The 25,300-nt window shown below is 43.4% G+C and overlaps 1 protein-coding gene across 15 annotated transcripts in view; it reads left to right on the forward strand.

Moving 5' to 3' along the window:
• The window catches only part of Smco4 (single-pass membrane protein with coiled-coil domains 4), a 58,050-nt gene extending 38,449 nt beyond the window's left edge, over nt 1-19,601 (forward strand). For 11 of the 15 annotated variants that reach the window (XM_063256243.1, XM_063256241.1, XM_063256252.1 and 8 more), the window contains one exon: nt 18,763-19,601. In XM_063256243.1, coding sequence (XP_063112313.1) covers nt 18,848-19,027 — 180 coding nt within the window. In that variant the 5' untranslated portion in view covers nt 18,763-18,847 and the 3' untranslated portion in view covers nt 19,028-19,601. Of the gene's footprint in view, nt 1-3,066; nt 3,131-18,762 lie in introns of all 15 variants that reach the window. The other 4 variants (XM_063256250.1, XM_063256247.1, XM_063256251.1 and 1 more) reach the window with 2 other exon arrangements.
• Nucleotides 19,602-25,300: the final 5,699 nt, after the last annotated feature.

Below are 25,300 nucleotides of genomic sequence, written 5' to 3' on the forward strand. Positions count from 1 at the left end.
GGAAGACACTGAACAAGAGTTTGATTTTAATGTGGCTGTAATGCTAATGATGTTTTCTTCCCCCGTTCCCCTTTAAATAATTGCAAATGATTCTATCAGTCAAGGTGCCAGAGCACATTACAATGCCTTGTGGAATTGTTTAGTTAAATGTTATTTTTTAAAATGGCTCAACATTTAATTAGAAAGCAGATTGTCTACTGACATTTTGATTTGCCCTTTGAGGAGGGAATTGGAAAATAGACCTATTATCAGAAACTGGGTTCTAATCCAGAAGGAGGCTTATTAACTTAAGAATAGTGATTTCAGTGCACCATTGTTTCCTGCAATAGGCTGTCCTCTCTGGTCTCTTTTGTTGAAGGAATTTTCTCTGTGTCTGATCTCACTTTGGAGTAACATTCATGGGAGACTATAACCTGGTGTCCCTCAAATTGAATGGTATTTCCAAGGATGTGTCAGGGCCTAAGACCAAACAATCTTTTATTGGGGAGCCTTGAAACACCACTATCAAAAAAAATCAAGCCTATTTTGTAGTTCTTATAATTTGAAGAAACTATCAGGCTTTTGACCTCCAGTTGTGACATGATACAAACAGCATTTTACAGTTAAGGTTATTGTTTTCTTAATCACAAAACTGGTATGTGTGTTACTGTGGATCATAATAGAAGCAGGCTGCTTACGTCCTAGCTGAACTTGGCCCTCTAAGCTCCTCCTGGGGTCACACTCACCCTGAGCTGGCACAGTGGCAGGATCTTCAGAGATGAGATTCTCTTCCACCATGAGAGAATACGGGGACATGATCAGCACTGAGGCCAGCTCCACACAGACCTTTCTTCTGGGCCCTGTCCTGTTGTTCGGGTGGGTAGTCGCTTCCTCCTGTAGTGTGGTGACAGTTGTATCTTGTAATAAAGGAAAACATGGGGATTCAGTCTGAGCCACTTTTTTGCATGTATTTTGAGGCAAGAGATTGGAGAGCTTCTAAGATAGTGTCCTAATATAACCCTGGCTACACCTGGAGAGAAGAGATGGGCATCACCACCCCACTGTCTGTTCACTTGGCTGTAGGGAGGTCTGCTGTGTGCTCAGGTAGTATCTCAGTCCTGCAGCAGAACCGGTGCTCACAAGAGAACGCTGTTGCATTTCCATTTACTGCTGCCCAGGAAGGAAGGTCCTCCTCACCCACTGAGCTACTGCTACATCAGCACTGGAGTGTGTTGCTCCAGTTTACTTAGCCTATTCCTACCAGTATTTCAGGGTTTCACCTGGCTGCTAGCTCTCTTAGTCCTATGATTGCCTCTGTACCCCTGTGTCCTCACAGAGCTGCTTACCTGTTGCTTTAGATGGATGGAGTGACTGAAGAGTGCAGGCTGCCTCCAGTCCATCTTCTACCCTCTGCACACCTTATACCTCCCCCACATCCCTAGCCCTGTGTTTGCATTTTTATTTTGAGACATGATCTTTCTAAGCTACTAAATTTCCCAGGCTGTCCCCAAACTTGTGATCCTTCTGATGCAACCTTTTAGAGCGCTAGGATTCAGTCATGCACCACCATGCCTGGCTACAAACTTTTGGGTATCAGCTGAGCACTTCAGGTTTAATGTATCTGAGTTTTAACTCTTATCCTATAGCCTTTTTCCAGTCCCTCCATCTCATTCTAAAACCTGAAGAGTCAGTCATCTACTAATATTCACTGTCCACTGGAAGGCTGGGGCCCTTCTGTGCTCGGTAATTGTATTTTCCTGGTCCCTCTGTTCCTGGATGCTCTGGCTTAGAGATTCTGCACATCTTGGGAGTAGTACTCTGTAGTACAGTGTCAACCGGAGCTTCAGTCTGTGATAGTTCCTGTTACAAAGGTAGATATTTCATTATCAATTGCTGGGGGCTGGGGATTTAGCTCAGCAGCATAAGTGCCTGCCTTGCAAGCAGGCAGTCGCGAGTTTGATCCCTGGTACTGATAAAAAAGAAAAAAGACAAAAAAAAAAAAAAAAAAAAAGAATGCATTATCAATTGCTGTTAGCTTAACTGTTTTTTTTTTATTATTAGTTTAATTTGACTTGGTTGATTGTTAACCCTGTGGTATAGAGTAATGCATATTTATTCCAATGATATTTTTTGGCTACTGTTTCTGATAACTAGACTTTTAAAAAGTTAGGAGATTTAGATGAATCTTCCAAACTTTTTTGCTAAAGATGTCTACATCTCCTACATTCTGCTTCTGACTTTTTTTTTTAGCTTTGATCATACTACTTTTTCCTGGCAATAGGGAAAACTGTGTGTGTGGAGAGGGCAAATTATTACAGCCCTCGTTGATCTACCTCCAAGGGCAGGAATTTTAGAAGGACTTAGATGTTTTTGTATTATTTCAGGCTTGAGAAAATGACAAATTCAGGAGAAGAACACAGGTTAGGAAACTATTGTAGAAAGGCTTCTGAACAAAGATAAGGCCTAAACTCGTGGCTATAGAGAGAGAAAAGCAGGGACAGGTTTGAAAATTATTTAGCATGAGGAGTGGTAGGACTAGACAATCATCTGATAAAGAGAGTGACAGAAACCCCAGACTTCTGGCTTGGGCAACAGTATTAAGAGGAATGGGATTGTATCAGGGTAGGTACAATACAGAGAGATGAGAAGACTTAGAAGTAACCAAATGTGCAGTTTGGCCTCCCGGCAATGTGCAGACAAAAGTGTGACTAAGTGTGAGGCATGTTCAAGGGTTGGGGTGAGCTTAGCACACACATAGAGCCCAGAAGCCCAAGCCACGTCAGCGTATGCAGACTTTTTAGTTAGAGTATTAGCATCTGCCTTTGGTTTCAGTGAAGTCCTTCTGACCAGAGGCTGGAGTCAGCAAGGCCTCTGAGTGAGAGTCCATAGGGACTAGGCATTAGCAGAGTGAGTATACAGGCATCTGTGTGTGGTGTGGTGTGGTGTAGCTTCTAGAGTCAGTATAGAAGGGGAGTGATCAGCTCTCAGCCGTCAAGCGGGTGTTGGGTGAGGTAGCAGTGGAGGGCGGAGCTGATGTCAACTTGGAGGCTTTCGACTTTTCTGGGTGACTGGTTTTGCCTTTGTCAGCAGTGGCTCTCAGCAGTCTGAGTGGATCAAGGCTGTGACTGACGTGGAAGACTGGGATCTGCAGGTGAGCCTGTGGCAAGATCAATATCCTTATCTTCAGTGTGCAGAAGCCTGTTGTTCTGTGCTTTTTGCCCAAATCATCCTCACTGACTGTTCTGTTTGGTAAATTTAAAGTTCAACAAAAAAGAAAGTTTAAATTAAAGAACAAATATTTATTGCTTTGTTACTAACAAAGCAACTGTAACAGTTCACGTTCATTGTTAGTTAGTAAACTTATTCTTTTTCTCTTACCCCAAAGACTGCTCTCAGGTGAGCTGGAGACCATTGGCTCACCATTATGTAAATATTTGATAGCAGCTTAGCTTGCTGCCCTTCTTTTGCAGAATATTTGAATTTTGTCAGGAATCAAAGGCCTGCAGTAGAGTGCAAATGATAGGCTTGGAGATGTCGCAGGGAGTTCTGAATCTCAGCCCCCTCTATCCATCTACCCTGGCCACCTGCTGTTCCTTGAAACATTTCAGGCTTTTGCTGCCTGGTGACTTCATCTTCTCCATTTCCTTCTTAGCACCATCCTTCCCTCATTGTCCTCTCTGTATGCTCCCATCTTCCTGTCAGTTCTCACAGTGCTGTCTCTATCACAGCACATCCCCTCCCTACACTTTGCACTGGGCTGTCTTCATAGCACTTTGCCTCTTGACATATTATGCATTTTCATTAATCAATCAATTAGAATGTGCATTTTGTGAGATCGGTAGCGTTGTTTGCTCATTATTCTGTCCCCACTGCCAGGATAGTATCTAGAACATCAAAGTCGCCTCGTGTTTGGTGAATAGTGAATGATCTGCTGTACCGGTCAATTAATCAGTCAGTGTGTTCAAACAGTTCATCAGTGTGTGGCATGTGGTTGGTGCTCGGAAAGCGTCTGAATGACTGAACTAGTGAGTAAGTGAGGCTGTGTGTAATTAGTCCCCAGTGCTTTGGGTTCTCAGCAGGCATTTGTTGAATAAATGAATGATTGCATGGCTGAGAATGCTTCCCCACCTTTCTCTAGGACCCTAGATGAGGTGAACCCCAGTTTGTTTGTAGGAAGAAGGCCTGGATGTGTAGCTTTGCTTGTTCTTCCTGTTTGATAAATTCAGTCACACCCTCGTTTTTTTCCCTTAGTATATCTACCATCAGCCAGGCTGTGTAATTAATCTACTATAATTTAGCTTGGAAATGAATTTCTCATTCTAAAGATGCTATAAACAACTGGTACTTGTGATATCTTGGTTAATGAAGTTCGTGTCTAAGGGAATGTGACATCGGTTTTTCATGTTGGGATTCAAGGGATACTGGTCTACCGATGGCCCCAGAAATGAGAGACAGGCTGACAAGTTCTGATAATGAGTTTCTCTATTTCTGGGTGTACCATAGCATGTGCCAGTGTGGGGGCACTGCCACTCGATGAATATAGTGTATCTTCCTCAAGGATCACAATGTACCCAAAAATTTGGGGGAAAAGACATTTGAGAATTATAAAAGTATGGATATTTGTTCGAGATTTCAATATAGATTGATAGTTAAGAGCAGACTTCGGAGCCAAACTGCATGGGTTTGACTTTGTGGCACCAACTTGGCACTTCATGGTCCTGTGCCAGTTGTATAACCTCCAATCTCATTTCTCACCTGTGGGGTGGGGACCTGTTGATGCAGCAGAGCCAGCAGCAGGAGGGATCAGTGATAACCCAGGAGGCTTCTGCAGTGTGTGTATATTATAAATAAACAAGGCTAATGTCTTATATGATTACTTGATACTCTCAGGTAACAGAGGAGACACTGAAATTTTATTTTTATGCTGGCTGTGTCCCAGACTTGGCCCCTGGAGATGGGAGGCGATTCCCCTCTGCCTATTTCAGATGGAAAAGTTAGAGGAGCACTGTCTTAAACAAAATAATGCATACATTTGGCACACATGCTTTCTTGAATTCTTCTCCCAGCCTTGTCTTAAGTCTTGAGCTGTCATAGAGTTGAGCTGTCATTAACAGATGAATAAATTAGTGATGCTTACTTGGAGTGCCTGCTGTCTTAAAGTACCTAATTGAATAACAGATGAAGTTGAGGGCACCTACAGGTTTGGATAAAGAATTGCCATTTAAGAAATGACAATGCTTGGAAGAGCTTGTGACTTTCTGAGTGCTTTCACATACATGCTTCCGTTTTATTCTTACACAGCCTATTCATCAAGATAGAGAAGACTGGCAGAGTGGAGCATTGAGCAACTCTAGGGTCCGTCTCTTTCACTGAACTGCAGCAGGCTGTTTGTGTTTTAGACTCTGCTTTGTCTCTCATGAGATCAAGAGAACCTTGTCTGAAAGACAGTTGGTCCAGACTGGCTGCTTGTCACTTCGGCCTGTTGGTTCACAGTGTGTCTTCTAGAGCCACAACTAAATCCAGCACTTCTCCAGTGTGCACTTCATATCCCTTTGGGTACACAGACTTCTAGACCTAAAGTTCCACAGCCTGCCTGTGCCTGTGATTTAACCATTGTGTGCATTGCGTCGGCAGAGCACAGCCCTCACTGTAGCAGATCTTTCTAGCGCAGCAGTTTTAAATTGTTGGTCACAGCTCATTGACTGATTGTGAAATATCTTTTAGTGTTTTGAAAGCAGTGTTTTTAAGAAAAATACAGTAATGCAAAACAAAATAGAGTACATAAGGGAACAGTTTTTATAAATCTTCAATTTTAGTTTGTTATGTATGCTATTATTAATTGTATTTCTTTGTAATGTAACTCTTTCAAAAGCCATTTTTGGTCAGGGGCGGTGGAGCACTATCTTAGTGTGTACAAGGCCCTGCGTTTCATCACCAGCACTGGGAAGTGGGGGAAAGAAAAAGAAAAACCAGTCTCTGGGATCCTTGTGTAGGATTTCAAGTTTCTTGAATTTAAAGTTACTTCTTTTTTTATTTAGTCATCTTTGTACTTCCTTTGTACTTTGTACTTGAATTGCTTCAGTGCAGTTAAAGACAGAGTTGCCATGCTTGAAGTTGCTGGTCACTGTTAGTTTTACTCTAACTCCACAGTAAAGAAGGGCAGTGCCTGAGTTTTCCATCAAAAACAAGGCCCATTCAAAGCCATGGTTCACCTAGAGAGCTTCTTACACTTGTAGGCATGTTGTTGGGAGGCAGGGCTGGCAGCCCTCTCTGGCATCATTTTTGGAATGAGCTGTAAGTCCAGCCTACATTCCCAGGGGCTTCTTTGGTCTCCAGACAGCACTGAACCTAGAAGTATTCTCAGAAGCAGGAAAGGCATTTGATCATAAGTTGGTCTGAGATATATGACAGTAATTTGAATTGAAAAGGAAGGAGTGTGGCTTCGTGGAAGAAGCAGAATTGAGAATTCAGTAGTGTTTTCTTAGTCTGCCTTCTTTGTGTATTGGCAACAGGGACAGATAGGGTAGGAGAGGAGAATTCCTGGAATTGGCCACTAGAGTTTTCACCATCAGCGGCATGGTAAGTGCCAGGGCCTCTGCCTTGGTCTTCCTCTTGCTTTGACTTGCCCTAGGTAAACTTACCATCTCTCAACCTGTGCGACAGCCTTGCCGTGAAGATGTGCGGCCCCTACTCACAGATGACCCTGTGCCACGGCCAGACACTGACTGCAGCCTTGCAGTGCGTTCGTGCCGCCACCTGTTGTATGACTTCGCTCCCTTCAGGCTTCCATTGTTTCCTTCTTCCCAGCTCCTAAGGTGATGATCTATCTTCACATACTTACTTTGCACACATAATTATTTTGTTGTCACTCCCTATGATGACTGTACTGTGAGCTAATACTTAATATTGTACACAATGCACTGTTCTTTTTAGGTAAGAAATTTAAAAGGGCATTAAAGTGAGTGACTTGCCCGTAGTCACAGGGTTGACAAATGGCAGGAGTGGAGCTCTGGCCTGCCGGGCACAGTGCCTGTGAGTCTTCACTGTTCACACCTTGAGAAGGAGTGCACACGCCCTGCCTCAGCCTGTGTGTTCCTCCTGCCTCTTCTGACAGCTGCTCTCACGGCGCCAGTGACCTGCCTGTGCTCTCTTCCCTCACAACATCTTTGGTGTCTCAGACACCGCATCCTTCCTTTTTTCCTTTCTGGCACTCCTTTTCAGTCTCTCACTTGTGCTTCTTGGCTCCCCAGGGTCTAGACACTGTATGGTCTCTGTGCTTCATGGTATCATCCCACACACGGTCTGTTCATCTGTTAGTTGTCTGTCTCCCCACTTTCCCTGTGAATAAAGATAACTTCCTTACATGAAGCAACATTTTTACTTGTTTCCTTTGTACCTGCATTCTGTACATTACTGCCTGATACATACAGTACATCCTCAAAAAATTTTGAATTTTATCCTTGTTTTACAATGGAGTAACTAAAGGTCTAAGAAACCAAGTTACTTGGCTACAGTTGCCAACCCTAGAATTGCCAGGATGGGACCGAAACCCTGAGATGCACTTAGTTGCTTCATGGGCTGCCTTTTCTTGCTAAGGACAATGAGTAACATGCAGAGTTACTTTGAGGATGAAATGAATAATGCACAGGAAGGCACTTTGCAAAACCCAGGCTGCCAGAATACTAATTTATTGAGAACTCTGGCTTTTTATGTCACCCAAAGGTTCTTTTGTGTTCTTGGATTTTTATTTAGGGATAGCTCATAGTACCACTGTCAAATTACGTATTCTTTTTCTTTCTGTTCTTGGTGTGAAGGATGTTTGTCTGTGTCTGTGTCTGTGTGTCTGTGTGTCTGTGTCTGTGTGTCTGTGTCTATGTCTGTGTGTCTGTGTCTGTGTCTGTGTCTGTGTCTGTGTCTGTGTCTGTGTCTGTGTCTGTGTCTGTGTCTGTCTGTATCTGTCTGACTTTTGCTGGCTCCCTGGCTGCTTCCGCCTATGTAGAACTGTGATCCCCATCACACCCAGCACACACTGGCAGGTCTGGTGGAGCTTCCCAGACCTTGGTGGCCTGTCAACAGCAGGGGGCAGTGGAGTGAGCACCTGTGTGGCTGTCACTGTTTGTTCCTGTATCTCTTCCTGGGGAAGGCACTTATGTTATCAGCAGGTGCTTTGCTGGTGTCAGGAATTCCATCTTGCACAGTTCTCTGGCAGCCTGCCTGCTCCCTGCCCCCACTCTGCAGCAGACTGAAATGAAGTGATTGCAAGCCCATAACGGCTAAATACCATGGACATAAAACGAAGCAAGCACACTTGATGAATCACAGAGCTGCTGCTCTCAAGAGTGAATTTATGTCTCCCTGAACCCAGGGCAGCTTCCTTACGCTTATGGCATAAAGTATGGAGCAGTTTGACCCACAAATGTTTCATGTTATGGTAATGACACAGCTGCAAGAAGAGATGGTGGAGCTCTCCCAGCATAGACCTTGCTCATGTGATGTTTATTCATTCGTATGCTTGATTTTGAGGTAAGAGAAAATGCACCATTTTATCAGACACCTTAAAAGGTCTTTTCTAAAGAATAGAGTGCTTTGGCACTTTAGAATGGTTAACAGTATTGAGAATGGGCCAGCAGTCTGTTCCCTGGGCTTGGTTATTGTACTTGATTTGACTGTGAGGTGGGATGTAGTTGACACAGTCTGCAGTGACTGTACGTGGGCATCAGGTCAAATGTTGGCCAGTGTACCTCCAACAGCCCATGACATGCTTGGGTTCCTCAATGCTGTTGGCTTTGGTAGTATAGTGATGAGAGAGATACACTTCCTGGGGAGGTTTAGAGCAATCTGGCCTACACTGAGAACCAAGCAGGATGCCGCGCATCTTTTAACCTGGGGTGACTGCCAGCCTGGAATGTGCATGCAGCAGTACCTTCCAGGATAAGGGTGAGCCTGCCTTACAGTGAGAAACAGGCTTTATCTACTGCCAGGTGAGGCAAGCTGTGGTCTCCTTTACCTTTCCCATATCCTCAGCCTCGAGCTGATGGGTAAGAATGACATGGACTCTTTAGCAGTGCCCCTGATCACAAGCACTTTAGAGTAGACTTCTGGCCACTGGAAAGCAGCAATGTGCAATGGGAATGAGCGTGGCTTCTGAGCCAGTTTAGTTGATATCCTGACACGCAGTGAGATTTAAAACCAGTACTTGCTACCATTAGTTCTAGAGTAGGTAGAAGCAACATAAAATAATACATTACAGGCAGGACTTGGAGTCAGGTCTGAGTTCAGTTGCTCACTCATTAAATAATGTGTGGCTTTGGATTTTACTGGAGTTGGGATTTTACTGCTTTCCTAATAGTCTTTGGCTTGGGGAAAGTCAGTATACTTTTTATGAATCTGTTTCATCATATAGAAAAGAAAATAGCAATCTTGTGAGACTAGTGAGGATGAAATAAGTGGTACCTAGTTTGTTGTTATGCAGTTTTCTATTCTATTCTGGTTAGTTGCTTGAGATACATGGCTTATCTTAAATCAGTCCAGTTTTGTTATCAATCCAATAGGTGTGTGTCCAGTAGCTGTTGTGTGCAATACATCTTGCTAATCGCAGGAAAGTATCAGCAAGGCACTTGCAGGCCCAGAGGAGAGTTGGTGGTGGAGTTTTGGGCCCACACAGTTAGGTAGTGGCTATAGAACAGGCATAAACTGAGTCCTGAGGTAATGTACAGAAGGGAGCCGTTGCTTCTATCTGGAGAGGCTTGAGAAGGCCATGTGGAGAGGCCGGCCAAGGGTGAGAGAGACTGCGATAGCTGGGCGATGGTGTGCGGGGCGGGGCATTGCAGCAGAGGGCTGTGTCCAGAGAAGGCGCTGAATCACCAAGGCCCCTGGGTGTTGAGTGCAGGGAGCACAGGTGTGCTGGTAGCAGTGGATCACATGGGAGTAATGAGGCTGGAAAGAACCAGGGGACTGGGCTGTGGTGACTTGGAGTTCTCAACAGCTGGGCTGAGCCTGTGATGCAGAGAACTTTTAGGAGGGCAGAATGTGGATCTGTTGGATAGAATGTGCTTCTGTTGGAACAGAATGAGCTTCTGTTGGATAGGGCAAGCCAGTACACTGGCAGAAGAGAAAGAGGTGTGACACTCTTGCAATCACATTTTTCTAGTGGCCAAATTAAAACAATAAAAAGATAAAATTAATTTTAACATATATATTTCGTTTAACCCTATATATACAGAATTTTATCATTTAAATATGTAATCAGTATAAAAACATTACAGTAAGATATTTTGCTTTTTTTTTTGGTACTGAACCTTCAAAGTCTGGGGTGTATTCTATACAACAGCCCAGCTCACTTTGACCACAGTTGCATTTCAAAGGCTCAACAGCCTCAGCCTTGGGGGTTAATCAGATCTGGGATGATTGAAGCCTGCCTTCAATAGGTAGACCCACCTTTCTCACAGCAAACCTCTGAACAAACCTGCCAAAGCGCTGGTGAGTAACTCAAGGAAAAGAAAACATCAGGTAATTCATCACTCATGGGTTGTATAATGACCAGAAGCAAGGGTGGGGAGGTGGGTGGTGGCAGAGACAGAGACAGAAAGAAGGAATGAACGAATGAATTCCTGGTTTTCTGGTACATACCACAATTCTTAGTGTCTGTCGCCAATGGACAGACTTTTCTCTGCATAGCAAGTTTGTGTGCGCCGTTTTTTGAAGATCTAGGGTGACCTGTGAATGCACTGGTTAGTTCAGAAGATACATTGTTTTAAATTTTTCTGCTATACAGGGGTTTTGTTTTGTTTTGTTTTTAAGCCATATAACAGAAGAGGAAGTCAGGACTTGAAAGATTTAGTACTTTGTCTAGGACTATAAAACTAGATGTGGCAGACCTGAGGCCCAAACCTGTTTGCAACCCAAGTTCTCACCTCTCCCTCTGGCTGTTTGCCTAATAGAATCCAACTCTGTACATCATGATCTTCATTCAAATTGGAGAGAAGTACAGCATGCACAAGAATTGCATGCATATCAATATGCATACTCTAGAAGATTATATTTTAAAAAAATCCTAATTTAAAAACTTCTGTGCTGAACAGTATGTGTCTCCCCAACATCCCTGCCCTCCTGTCTTCTGTTCACACCCGCGGGGCCTGCCTAGAATGTTTCAGTGTTCACCACTTGACATGGGCTTCAGTTGTTGGGGTGGGGCACAGAGGCTGAGGTCTCAGTAGAACTGGGTGGAACTCGGGGTTTGTGAAGATTCCATTTTCTTAATTGGTGGAACTTGAGGCAGAGGGGCAAACAAACCGTAGTTATAGAGTAAGAACTCAGCGGGTGGCTTCAGATTCTGTCCTGCCCAGGCTGCTTACTAGGAAGTAGCCAGGGCAAGCCGTGTGAGCTTCAGTTTATTTCCTGTTTGCAGAGGACTAGTGAGCAGTGAAGCAGTCCTGAAGTGAGTAAAGGATAGAAAGCTGTGTGGGGCGAGTCCAGAAGGATGCTGGCGCTTCAGACTTCAGACAGACAGAGGCTCGGCTGCTGGCTCTGCTGCACGCTTGTTTGTGACAGTCAGGGCTTTGGGTACCTTGTAGTAAAGCTGGAGTCTTTCTGGCAGGTGTCTCTGTTCATTGTCAGGTACTGAGACTCACTGCAGCCAGCTCAAGTGAAAAAGAGATGCTTATTGTACACAGAAACATGTTATAGCCACCTGAGAACAGGAGCCTTTGTGGAGCTGGGCCTGTTAGGGACTGGACCAGAAAAAGAGTGGACTTCACTCTTTCTCCTCTCTCTCCCATAGTTTTCTGTACATGGCACAGAATGGCTTCCCTGGTATCTACATCTGCATGATCGTCCAATTTTACTGTCTATGTTTCTGAAACTTGTTTTTTTGTTTTGTTTTGTTTTTCTTAGGGCCTTACTATATAGTTCAGGCTGACCTTAAACTCACTGTGTGACCCAGGCTAGCCTCAAATTATGTAGGTCAGACTAGCCTTAGAAGTGCTGGGATTACAGATGTGTGCCACCATGCCCAGCTCTGAAACTGTTGGTATAGATACCACTTGATTCAGTTTCTTTTTGAGGCAAGCTGTTGTCTTTTCAAGGGTCCTGACATGAGCCAGCCTTGCCTGGTCCAGTGATGGGGGCTACAACCGTGGTGAGGTGGGCCTCTGGCTGCTTAGAGTGCAAGAGGTGGGCAGTAAGGACAGAAGGCCAACCATGAAGACAAGTGTTTCTCACTAAATTTGCTTTTCCTCCCTCTACAATGATTATTTCATACCCTTCCCCTTTACTTAGGCCTGACTCTCTACTCCCAGACTAAGCCAAAGCCCTCTTCCATTTCATCATTAAAGAAAAAAGTCTATCTCCCTCTTATTTTTGGTGGGGCAGGGGTGGCTGACCCATGCCAGTGTACCTCTCCTAGGTAATTCCTTCCATTTGTATTCTCATCCTACAGACACCCTCCCTTTAGCACTGGAGTTTTCTCCCATTCTGCTAGATCCCTCAGGGACTTCCTGGTTTCTCTCATTATTTAAAGAAAATTAGAAAACCTCTTTTGGCCATGCATGTTGTTCTAGCAGGTCATCATGCCAAGTGTCTGTCCTGTGCTATTGAGAAGGCTGGCAATGCCAACCATTTATTATGTTGCCAAAATATTAAGATGTTTATGCCAGAACACGAATGAGCTGTGTACTGAGTTTAATTGGCGGATGGTTTTTTCATGAAAAAAGTTACACAGTGAAGGAAGCAAAGCATTCACTTACATTCTGATATAAACTCTTGTCTCTCCTCAGACAGGTAACAAACTGCTGCCACATCTGAACCCCCCCCCCCCCACACACACATACACACACTTACATCCTTCTTCCTCTGCTTTGCCAAGTCCAATGGAAACTCCTTTTCTTCATTTTAGTCATCATCTCAGCAGTGACTCTGACTTGCTTGGTCCCCATGATGCCACATTCTCTTCCTTTTCTTCTCCACTTGCCTCCAAATCTCTTTCCCATGGATCGTTGGCTGTCAGGATGCTACGGGCAGGGCTTTGACCTGGGCCTCTTTGTCTATCTTATTGTAGTGACCTCACTTAGTCTCACAGCTGATGATTTCCAAGTGTGGATCTTCAACCCAGACCCAGCTCTTGACTCGTTTGGTTATTTCTATGCTGCTGAGTATTCCTGCGGCAGTGTGCAATAGGCATCCTCACATGTTAGCAGGTGTGAACAGAGTTCTCAGATTTGCTCTGCCCGATTGCTCCCCGCCTGCCCCATGTCCCTTTCCCTCTCATCTCATATGATGGAATTTCTGTCTGTCCAGTGGCTCAGGCTCCATGCCTTAGACTCATCCTTAGTGCCGGCTTTTCTCACTGGCTGTAGTGGGTCCATCATTTGAGGCCTGTCTGTCATGTCTCCACATGACTCCATCCTCCTCTCCATCACTACTGACCCACTTGCTGCCCTAGATACTGCCATCCTCCTTGACTGCTCCTTTCATTCCTCAGGACCCACTCCCCACTGATGAGCCAGAGGGAGCTTTTAAAACCTGTATCTTGAAGCTCCAGGGGTACAACCAGTTAGCACACAGTACTTACATAAAACCTGCATCTCCCTGGGTGAAAGCCCTTAAGTGCCTTGTGGTGTCTTGAAATGAAGCCTGATTCCTCATTATGGTCTTTGAGACCCTGGGGGATCAGGTTCTGCTGCCCTAGGTGTCTCTGTTCTTGTTCTTGTTCTTGTTCTTGTTCTTGTTCTTGTTCTTGTTCTTGTTCTTGTTCCTGTTCCTGTTCCTGTTCCTGTTCCTGTTCCTGTTCTTGTTCTTGTTCCTGTTCTTCTTGTTCTTGTTCTTGTTCTTGTTCTTGTTCTTGTTCTTGTTCTTGTTCTTGTTCTTGTTCTTGTTCTTGTTCTTGTTCTTGTTCTTGTTCTTGTTCTTGTTCTTGTTGTTCGTGTTCGTGTTCATGTTCGTTTTCGTGTTCGTGTTCCTCTCACTCCTGCTTAAACTAGTTCCTTTCCGGCTCTGATATGGTTCCCTGCCTGGTGCTCTTCCCAGGTCCCCTCCTGGAAAGTCCTTTTTCATACAGGGTCCCCCTCCTCAGTTGTCACCTCAGAGATACTTTCTCTTGTTGTCCCCCCCCCCCCACACACACACATGAGAACACCAACAGGAAGGATGCCCATCATGGCCTGATGTAGAGCCCCAGATTTGAAATGTGTTTGTCCCTTAAATTATGACCAGACTTGCAACATGCCTAGCAACTCACAGCTTTTTTTCAAGCCTCTGGGAACTTCTCAATGCATCTTACAAATGTCAAGAGCTGGCCATTGTGGAGGCTGGTGCTTTTGAATGTCAACATTCAGTGCACATGCGTGGGAGGATGCAGACAACAGTTAAAGGAGCAGATGAAAGTCAGGCTCAGCACTGTGAGCCAGAGCAGCTGGGTGCTTGTTAATGTGGGGTCCATGCTGCTCCCTGGCACCTGTAAGGCCCTGTGAGAGACAGCTGCACGGTCTGACAGGCCATTTGCTCCACCTGGAAAAGGCCAAGATTCAGAGTGCTATTAATGGCTTGTTTTTTACCCAACTCTATGAGACAGTGTCCAGAAAAGGATGTTGTCCCTTGGTTGTTTTGAAGCCATTTCTGTGTTTACAGAATGGGTAACCTTTGGCAAAACACTTTGCCTCTTTTGTCCTTTGAGTTCCTTCTCTCTGTATTGGGAATGCTTCTGAAGCCTGCCCATCAGACTTACAGGACAGTTGAGGTCAGGTCTAGTGGTACCTTCTCTGTCTGCAGCCTCAGGTATATGGTCCTCTGAGGGTGGACTGTATCGCTGTGACCTCCTCGGTAGGTAGCAGTTGAGGTTTGGAGGTCAGTAAGCTCTACTCAGGGCTGCATGCAGGTGCATGGTAGAATTGCCTCAGCCAGACTGTGCTGTATTCCACTGCCACCAGTAGAGCTCCACGTATAGGTGCATTTTCTTTCCTAATCCTATCATTCTGTAAGACAGAAGTTGTTCTCATCATTCAGATGATATTGAAACCTACTGAAGTTAAGTCACTTACTCAGAGCCATTAAGCTGGTGAGTGGTATATCTGAGCTAAACACAAGTCTGTGAAAGTTCTTTGAAAGATTTAAAAAGGACAAATGATAAAGTCAGGGCTTCCTGAACCAGTGTGAGCTTAAGGAAGTAATAGTGATGGTGTAGTCAGCTTTCTGTCACTATAATAAACACTTTAGATAATCAGTTTACAAAGACAAGTTTATTTTAGCGGACAGTTTTAGAGACCTACTGCTTTTGGGCATTTGGTGCAGGGCTGTACAGAACATTATGATGGCAGTGCAGTGGCACAGCAGAATCATTCATCTCATGATAATGAAATGGAAGAGAGGAAGTAGGAGGAACTGAGGTCCTCTGTACTGTCCACAGGTAAACCCTCAGTTACCTAAAGACTTTCCACTAGGTTCTTCTGATTAAAGTTTCCAGCACCATGCACTGGGAGACAAGCCTCTAACACATGGGTCTTTGGAGACTTTCCAATTCAAACTACTCGCATTTTGACCCTGGTCCCATGTCACAGTGCAAAAATATATTCTGTCCATCTCCACCATTCCCCTAAGCCCCAGCTTTTGAAGCATTGCTCACAAATCCTCTCTAGAGTCTCCTCTGAGACTCAAGGCACACTATTAGCTGTACAAAAGCAAAAAGCAAATTACCTCCAGTGTGCACTGATACAGAGTAAACACTGCCATTCAAAAAGGGAGGAGTAGGAAAATTGTAAGGAAAGATTGGACCAAAGAAAGACTGAAACCCAGCAGGACAAACAAATTGTAAATCTCCAGTCCAACATGTGGAGGAGCTTGCTGTGGAGGGTTAGGGACTCCAGAGAACTTGGGGAGCCTTGTTTCGGCCTCTCTCTTGGGCTGATGTTGTATATTACCTGTATCTTCTCTCACCAGACATTGCATATTCCTTTCATCTCTCATTTTCTGGGACTGCCATTGCAGCTTTGGCTTCGCTTTCATGGCTTCACGTGTCGCCCTATCAGGGACTGCTTGCAGAGCCTCTACCCTGCCATATTGTTGCCTAACTGCCCAGAGTGTCCTTTGAAGTCTGTGGAACGCTCTATCCCCATACTTGTCACATTCTGCATGCCTACAAAACCAGCATCGCCTGGATGGTTCTAAGTTTTGCTACCAGCATGATCTATATCTGGGACTGCCTGACTGTGACTGTACCAGCCTCTGAGTGCCTTGATAGCTGAACACGCAAATGATTCTCAAGGTGGTCATGGGTAAGCAAGATGCCCTCCAGCGTTCTTTCTCAGAAAACTGCCCTGGAAAATCTTCGCAAGAAATTTGTATTTCTGTACCTTTGAGCTTATGATGGTCACTGTTTTGCTGATTTCTGAGATGCTTTCCAGGCAAGTTTTCTACTGTTCTAATGGAAAAGTGCTTGACTGTTCTCACCTCACCTCACCTCAGTACTCAGTTTGAACCCAAGACATTCACACTTAGCTCAGTCACTATGTTGTGCATGCTGAACTCGAACTTGGATTCCTCAACCTTCCAAAGTGTTGAGTTTACAGAAGTGTGCCACCATGACCAGCTATTTGGCTGCTTTTTAAGATTCTAACCTCTTCAGCAACTGTACTCTCCTTGGCTGTATGTTTCTGTACTCCTTTTCTGGCCAAACTTTGAATTTTCAAATCTTTTTGCTCTTTTCTGTGTTCTCTTGATTCTCCCTGTAAGTTTGACTAAAAGCAGCCAATAATACCCATGCCAGTGCCTGAATGCTGTGATTTGAAATTTCCTTTACTAGTCTTAACTAGTCCTTCATCTGTAAGGTCGTTTCCCCAAAGTCCAAGGCATGGGATGACAAAATGTACTTAGATTCTTTGCCACAATGGAATAGGGTGACCTTTAATTCAGTTTCCAATATAATCCTCATTTTCAGCTGAATTTCCATAGCCTTTACCATTCACATTCCTAATGAGGATTATAATCCTCTGCACCCTCATTTGAATTTCCCATTTAAGTTTTGCTTATAGCATTTTTGCTGTCTCTAGTCAGTTTCTCCAAACGTTTCCAGATTCCTTCTGCAAACCAATTCCAAAGGCTTCTCCATCCACATTATCTTAGATGAAGGAACAACCATCCAAGTTTTGGATAACAAGTTTCCGTGTCAGCTTTGTATCACTGTAATGAATTCCTTGAGCAGTCAGAGAAGAGGTTGATTTGGCTCACAGTTTTGTGAATTTTAGTCCATGATTATAGTGGACACCCTGCTTTTAGGCCTCTGGTGGTGACAACATGGCCAGCACATCATGGCAGGAGTGTATAACCTCGCAAAACTGATCATCTCATGGTGGGGAAGCATAAGAGAAAAAAAGGAAGAGGCTGTGGTCCCCAAATTTCCCTTAAGAGCATGTTCATCTGTGACCTAAAGAGTCCCCATGAACTACTTAGCAATAGACCAGGGACTAACCCATTAACACATGGGCCTTTTGGGGAACATTCCAGATCCAAACTATAGCAACTGGGTTTTTTAAAATTTTTAATTTACCTTTCTAATTTTTTGATGGAAGTTGTTCATTTGTCAGTGAGGCTGCTGTAAACTTTAGTATTTTCTTTTGTCCAGTATTGTGTCATCTTAGCACAGTAATATTAGTCACTTCATACTGTAAGAAATTCTGCCAGATTGTGGATTATACAAAATAAAATGTTTTGGGGTTTTTTGTGGGACCAGGGGAGTGATAAGTGATTGGGATCCTTATAATAAAATAGTAAGGTATCAAAAAGGTCCTGTCTATCTTTGAGAATCTACATTCCGTTACCTACCACAGTCACTCAAATGTGTCATCATTCTTTTTACAATCATGAAGGCCACTCATTCTATGGGACAAAACTGGGCACATGAAAGTTGCCTTGTTCAAGGAACATCCATGTATGTAACACTGTTTTTTTGCTTCCAAAGCTCCCTAACTCCATGCTAGTCTGCCAGGAGGTTATAATGTACATTTGTCTCTGTTATGTTCTTGCTCAGTATCCAGCCCTGCTTGATACTCTGCCTGCTTAAGTCTTGAAAGGTAGGTTGGATGCGCACAGGAATGAGTAAGACTAAATAAACAAACAAACAAACTAGGCTGTGGAGAGATCATCCTGGAGATGATGCTGCGGCTGCATCTGTTTGCCCAGGCAGCAGCGATGAAAGCACCCCCTGCTTCAGTGCTCACGTCCAGTGATGATGATGTAATCTGTTGCGTACATGTCCCTGGGCCTCATGGCATCCCCTATCCTGCCCATTTTCTGAGTTTGTTGTGTGTCTTTTCTGAGGGAATCTGTGAAATGCCAAAGACTGAGTAAATTTTGATAAGATAGGTTGCTCCATAGTTTTTTAAGGGTTTTTATTCATTTAATAGACCTGTGGGCACTACCATGAGCCACAGAATTCACCACAAGGGAATCATAGTTTGGGCAGGTGGTAAAACCTTAGACCTACCCAGGCTCTACTCTCCCTGTAACTGATCATACACCCCTCTAGTGTGAGCCCAGAGAGGACAGTCCTATCCCTCCAGCCTTGTCCTCCAGTGATCCATCTTCTGGAGCTATATCCAGCACTAATAAGTGCTCGGGAAGTTTTGAACTCTCATTCAAGGAGTGAAGTAATCAGTGAATTGACTAAGGTGTTGTCTGAGGACTCAGAGCTCAGTGTCACCTCTGTTGCAGATATTTTTCCTTCTATACTTGCCTTTAACTTAGCATTTGTTTTCCTTTCATACTGTTCATTCTTGATTATAAATGTTCTCCCCGCAGGACGTTCTCTGCCTTGACTATAGAGGAGTGTGGCCCTTCCTTCGAACCCCCTCTGGATATATCCTCTGAGCATCCACCAGGAAAGATGCGGCAGCTCAAAGGAAAGCCCAAGAAGGAGACGTCAAAGGATAAGAAGGAGCGGAAGCAGGCCATGCAGGAGGCTCGGCAGCAGATCACCACGGTGGTGCTGCCCACGCTGGCTGTGGTGGTGCTCCTGATTGTCGTGTTTGTGTATGTGGCTACACGCCCCACCATCACCGAGTGAGCACTGCACATGGACTCCTCGGGCAGGGAAAGGGAAGCAAAGGAAAAATGGCTTTCATCTGCAGAGATGTTCTTGATGCTGAGCTCTGAGCGGAGCACTCATGTCTTCTCTGGTCTTTGACTTGATTAAAGTTCTCTACTTTTCTTGGGAGGGAATAGGGAAAGTTTTATCAGTGAATGTGCCATACACCTTATGGTCCACTTCATGTGCCTTTCAGACTTCAAAGCAGAAAGTGAGTGTGTGTGTGTGTGTGTGTGTGTGTGTGTGTGTGTGTGTGTATGTGCGTGTGTGTGTATGTGTGTGTACGCGCGTGTGAGTGCGTGCACACTTTGGTGCAGTGTGTGTCTCGTCTCCTGAAATCGATATATATAGTTCTACCTGGTCAGAGAGGCCTCTCGGGTCATGAAGCAGCTGGAAATAGTATTCACCTCATCCCCATCGTCTGGAACATGCTTTCCTATACTTGTTCACAATTTCCAAAGGGACTATGTTTCTTTTCTGCTTAATGTGATTTGAAACATGTTGATTCAAAGTGAAATATTTATTTTTGAATAAAGGAAATACTAGCCTTAAACTGGGTATTTATCATACTTTGCTGAAAGGTGCCGGCTGGCTGTGGGGTCCCTTCCCAGGCATTGCCCCGTTTTCTCTACTTTCCTGTCCCTAGAGGCTTTCTCTGCTTCTCTTTCTTCCCTGCTGTTCAGTACTTCCAGGAAAATGATGCTTTGTGACTGGATCGTTTTAAAATTGAGGAAGGAATCTTGAGAGGGGTAGAAAGTGAGTGCTAATTGACTTGTTTGAGAAAAGTGAGAGTTCTAATTGGAATATGACCAAAGTGCTTTTACCCCAGTTTGCCTTTCCTGCTCAAATACCACATTTGCAAACAGCAATACAAAGTGGACCTGGAATAAAGGTCAGACTTGGTTTTATTCTTAACTGAAGGGATGCAAATTGTTGCCATTCCAACGGAGCTTTCAGTGCAAATTGGCCGTGCTGGACAGGTTGCTTCATTTTACTATAGCAGCTCACGGGTCCTGGTTCCTAGCAGCCTTTTTGGAAGTTAGATTGTGAGGGTGTCTCTGTATCTGTCATTGCTGATTACAGAGAGATTTTTGAGGAGAGAAGTATTTTTGGTGGATGCATGATTTGCTCACTGATGACAAAAGCTGTTGCTAGGGACTTGGGACCTCATGGATTGAGTCTTGCAGGAAGAGGAAAGGCACCCGTCTATGTTCAGGATCCTGAGACTTGCATGGTTCACAGAGCTCTGGGGAGACTTGGTGCCTTCTTATGCTCAGTCAATTGCCAGTGGCTCTGTAAAGAGATTTACTAAAATGTTTTATCAAATTCCGGGGCTGCTAGCCTAAAATTCCTCTTAGGTTTCTCTTTTTCCCCCACTTCATTTTGTTCTGAGTCTAGGTGATTTTTGTTCTGGGAAAAACTGAAAGCCACTGCCTCAAGGACCTGCTCATTCAGAGGTGAAAGGAAACATCTCTGCTGTTTTTTTTGTACCAGCCATAGAACTATAAGACCTGGTGCTTACAGGCAGGCATGTGAGCCATTGAACTAAATCCTTGCCCGCCAGCTCTGCTCTTAACAGAGGCCTCCAGGCAACTGCCTGACCCCTCTCTCCTCCCGGAGTGCATGCTGTGAGAACAGAGAGAAGACTGCCTGCCTGTCCATGGAAGAAAGAGCATAGTCAGCCTGCTTTTTAATTTCTGACTTGCATTTAGTCTGCCTGTCTGAACTGATTACCTAACTCCACCAAGCCTCAGTTTCCCTGTGTCTAAGTAACTAAAGACACTTCTACAGAAGTGACCCATCTAATAAAAAATGAGGTTTTAGAGTTAACCTGGCTTTTTATGCAGATTTCCCTTCTGGAATGTCTGAGTCCACTTCCTTATGTGATCTTGCCTCAGGAATGCTGGGAGGTTTAAACTGAAATAGTGTTTGGGATGTAGTTATGCCATAAATAGTAAGAGTATCTTGCCAGTTGTACTGATTCTTTTATTTCTTTCACCACTCTGAAGTGGGTATGATGAGTACGCAGTTTGATGAACAAGGAAACTGATGCAGGCCAGGAAATTTATCCATGTAATTCAGTTAGTAAGCAAAGGAGCTCAGGTTTGTTTCTTCTTAAGCTTTCCATATGGGAAATTTCAAACATACATAAAAACACACAATATACTTCTGCGCTTAATGACTAGCTTCAGCAAACACCAGGACATGGCCATCTCTGTTCATCCGTCCAACTGTTCCTACACCCAGACATCCTTATGTACACAAAAACAGTGGCAAAACAGAAGATGGGCTTAAAGCCAGAAAGCAACAGAGAATGTGCTCTTCAGCTTTGAAGTCTTGTTTTCAGTGGGTGATTAGGAGAAGAAACCTTTACCACACAAGTGTATGGTCCCTCATCTGGTAAAGTCACTGTGAGCAGCCTTATACTCCATACTTCCCTACCTTGTATCCAGCGCAGGCAGAGTCTCTGATATGTTGTGCAGTGGGAGAAGAGCCTTGCTTCATAGCCATGTAGGAGAAGTAGCTGTTCATGGGTTCCTTAAGACATTCCTGGGTTCTTGGCTTCGGGCATTTTGAGCATGATGTGAGAAGAGCTTTGCTTTAGGAAGCGAAGGCACTTAGGACTCCTAACTGCTACCTTCTAGCTAAACAACCTCCATCAGGCCTCACCCTGAGCTATAGGTGCCCCACATCTAATAAATGAAGTAAATAATTTTACTATGTAGAGCATATTGGGAGGATACATTGACATATGAAAAAGGCATAACATTTCTTGTACAGTGTAGATGCTCAATAAATGGTCATACCTGACCTCTTTTCAGTGTACTCAAAACCTTGTAGAACACAAATGAAGGCTTAGTCCCCAAGGCTTTACTTGGCAGAGAAACATAACACTACACACTGTATAATAGAGATCTGTTAGGTACTTTAGAGTTTCATTTTCATCACTGTTTTCCCCTTTCTTATCCTTTGAGAAGCCTGGTGGATTCAGACTGGATTTTCAGAAGGCAGTTACTAGGCAGGCTTGGTAAAGGTGGACTGAAAATTAATGTTTTGTGTGTGTGTGGTACCGGAGATTGAACTCACAACCTTGTGCTTGCCTGGCAAGTGCCTGCCACTGAACTAAATCTCCAGCCCTGAAAATGGACTTTTAAAGTTAACACAACTTTGATGTGAGCCACCTCCTGGCAAGAATGAGACACCCATTTACTGTGGACTTGCTGAGTGGGATTTTAACCATTCTCTAGGTAAATAGTATCTCATGTGGGTGCACTTAGTAAAGATTTGAGAGATGAACTTCCAAATTATTCTCTTCTGTGGTTTCAAACCAAAATGGAACGATTTACTAGAAATTTCACAAAGTCATATTGGGGTTTCTGAAGTAGTAACCAGGAGTCTTGGCTTTCAGTCTTCATTCCAGAGCCTAACATTTCTGGAAGAGGATATTTCAAAAGAAAAGTCCAATTGGAAACAGAAATAGAAACCATTTGTGTTGTTTAAAAGTGTCATTGGGTATATTTTAAAAATTATAATCCCAAGATAGGTGTGTATGTAGTTGCTCATTCAATAGCCACCCAAAATTTTGGTGGTCCATTATTGTAGTCTTCGGTAGTATGAGAGTGAAAAATTCAGGCCTAGTCCACTTCTTAGAGTGTGACACTTGCCAAGCCTTCCCTATAGATGTGTTGGATCAGAGATCATGAAAAGTGCTGCATCCCAGAGTGTCTGTGAATGTAGAGTTAACGGCCTCCCTATGTGAACCAGAAGTCTGTGCAGAACTTGAAGAACTCACATCTTGTGGGGACAGGAGGACTGAGGAACCTTGCATATATTTCTCTGTAATCTGCCCAGTGCTCCACAAAGGTAGTGCTTGCTATGTCTCATTTTCTGAAGTCGAGAAGGCAAAGGTCAATCTAATGGCTTCTGTAATTTTTTCCCCCAAACAGGACAGCATGTACCTACCCTTCCCTCATATATGCTTATGAAGTAACAAGAAGAAAACTTGCAGCTAGACTTATCAGTAAATTGGTTTGCTAGCACTTGCCTTGAGTTGTTGGAAAGATTAAACAGATGATTGTCCTTTCCTGTCCCATTAAAAGACCTCACTTCATTATTTGTAATAATTATTTATTTGAAAACTTCTGAAATTATGACTCTGAGATTTCTCTGGAGAAGCATAGCATAATATGTGTGTATATTCCCCTATTGCCGTGCCTTGAAAATGTCCCCCTCCATGAGCATATCTTCTGACTTGGCATGCCTTACTGTGGATGCTGTTTGCTTGTGTAGGAATTACATTGAATTCTGTACGGTGTATTTTCTATAAGATTCGTCATAGACTGTTGCTTAAACATTAGAAGTAAGATACAGAATCCTCAAATCAAGGAAGTACATGAGTAGCTCCTGAATCCCTCCAGAACATCTGCACTAGAGTTGGAGAAGGTTCACATGGCCTTGGGATCCTTGTCCCTGTTCTTGTGTACTTTATATGTCAGGCAGATCAGCTGCACAGGAGGCTTGCCTTACCCACTCTGTAGGGACCTAGTTTTTGCTTATGGGTCTTGGTGTAGATCAATAAGGAGTTCTAGAGTTTTCTCATTACTTTTCATAGTAAATGTCAGTGCATTTCAGTCAGGTCATTTGTATTATCCATCTACCTGCCAGTTCTTTGGTAAGGAGCCAACCTTTTCAAAAAGCTTTTAAGCTGGTGAGCTATTCAGTAGTAATTTGAGGATTGTGGAGCCAAGAGAATGTTTGAATGTAGTAATGCTATGGTTAAGCCTCTTTCATTCCCTTGGCATTTATTACCCCTTAACTTCATAAAGGTTGTTTGTCTTTGAGCCCTCTTGGTAGGACTTTTTCTGGTAATTTTTGAATATTCCTTTTCTAGCTGAAACAAAGTATAACTTGCCACATATTGATCACTTCAGCTGTTTTGGAAACATAGTAAATGTTTTAGGATTAGATCTAACTCGAGGCATCAGCTAGTTCAGAATGGAATATATTAAGTAAGCCCATTATGAAACCCTTCTGAAACTCCTTCACCTTGAAATATTTCTGCCTTCAGCTGTATTACTGGCTTGATTGAAGACCTGTTCATCCATTTCACACAATGCAAGGCGTTGAAATTTCCACTCCCAGATTAGACTTTAAAAGATAGCAATACCTTTAGACATAGTTAAAGCAAAAGTATGGAAAAGATTGAAAATAAGAAGATAGAAAAAGACATAGCAGGCAAATAGAAACAAAAACCATGCAGCAGTTTTAGCATCCACAAAGAAGCATAAGGTGAGCATGTCATGAAGGACAAAGGATGGCACATACTAGTAATGTACACTGGTACTTTGGTTCATGGACTTGACTGACTCTATGGTTCTGGTTGCAAACTGAGTTGGACGAGAACTGAATCTAATTCAGCAGTTAGGTTGAATGTTGACCGTATGATGAAATTTGATTCAGTTCTCATCCAGTTTGGTTTGCAACCAGAATTGTTGAATTTGTGAACTAAGGTACCACTGTTAGTTAAAAATATGATATATCGATGTAGTTTCAAAATAAATAATGACTACTAACAGTAACCATGGGAAAAGGTGCATTAATTTTGGTTGAAGTTTTTAAGATGTACCTTTTAGAAATTGGTAGATCAAGCAGCCTTTCAGAAAAGGTGTAGAGGATATGTATAATAAAATTAGTAGGCTTGATCTTGCAGGTAAGTATAGATCTTTTCACTCAACAGAGAATGTCCATTTTTAAAGAGCACACACGAACCATTAATAAAAACTGGCTTAATTTTCAAGCTTGATGAGAAATATAAATCCTTAGATTCAAGAAGCTCAACAGACTGTAAATAGACTGAACAGAACCATATGTAGGCACCTCAAAGTCAAATTTCTGAAAACCAAAAATAAATGTGAGTATAGAATTTGGATAGGCTTCAAGCACTAGAATAACAATACCTCCCAAGTTTGTAGGGAAAAATGCCTAGCCCAAGACCTTTTTCTCCCCTCTTTGGTAGGTTTTTATTTTACAAATACAGCAGCTGTGTGCAAGGTGCTATTCTTGGCATTTGAAATACAACAGTGAACAAAAATATCCTTGTCAAAATATTTCTGATTTTACATTGCGAACGTTATACCGGGTGAAAGTAACAGGTAAACATTGCTGAACATGGAGGGACTATATTTTATAAAGACTATTTGTTGTGAACATTTTATGAAGAGACTGAGGAAAAAGGACAAACAATTTAAGAGG

This window comes from Cavia porcellus, unplaced genomic scaffold, assembly GCF_034190915.1.
Source record: "Cavia porcellus strain 051 isolate PalLab524CR breed Dunkin Hartley unplaced genomic scaffold, mCavPor4.1 scaffold_9, whole genome shotgun sequence".
Lineage (NCBI taxonomy): Eukaryota > Metazoa > Chordata > Mammalia > Rodentia > Caviidae > Cavia > Cavia porcellus.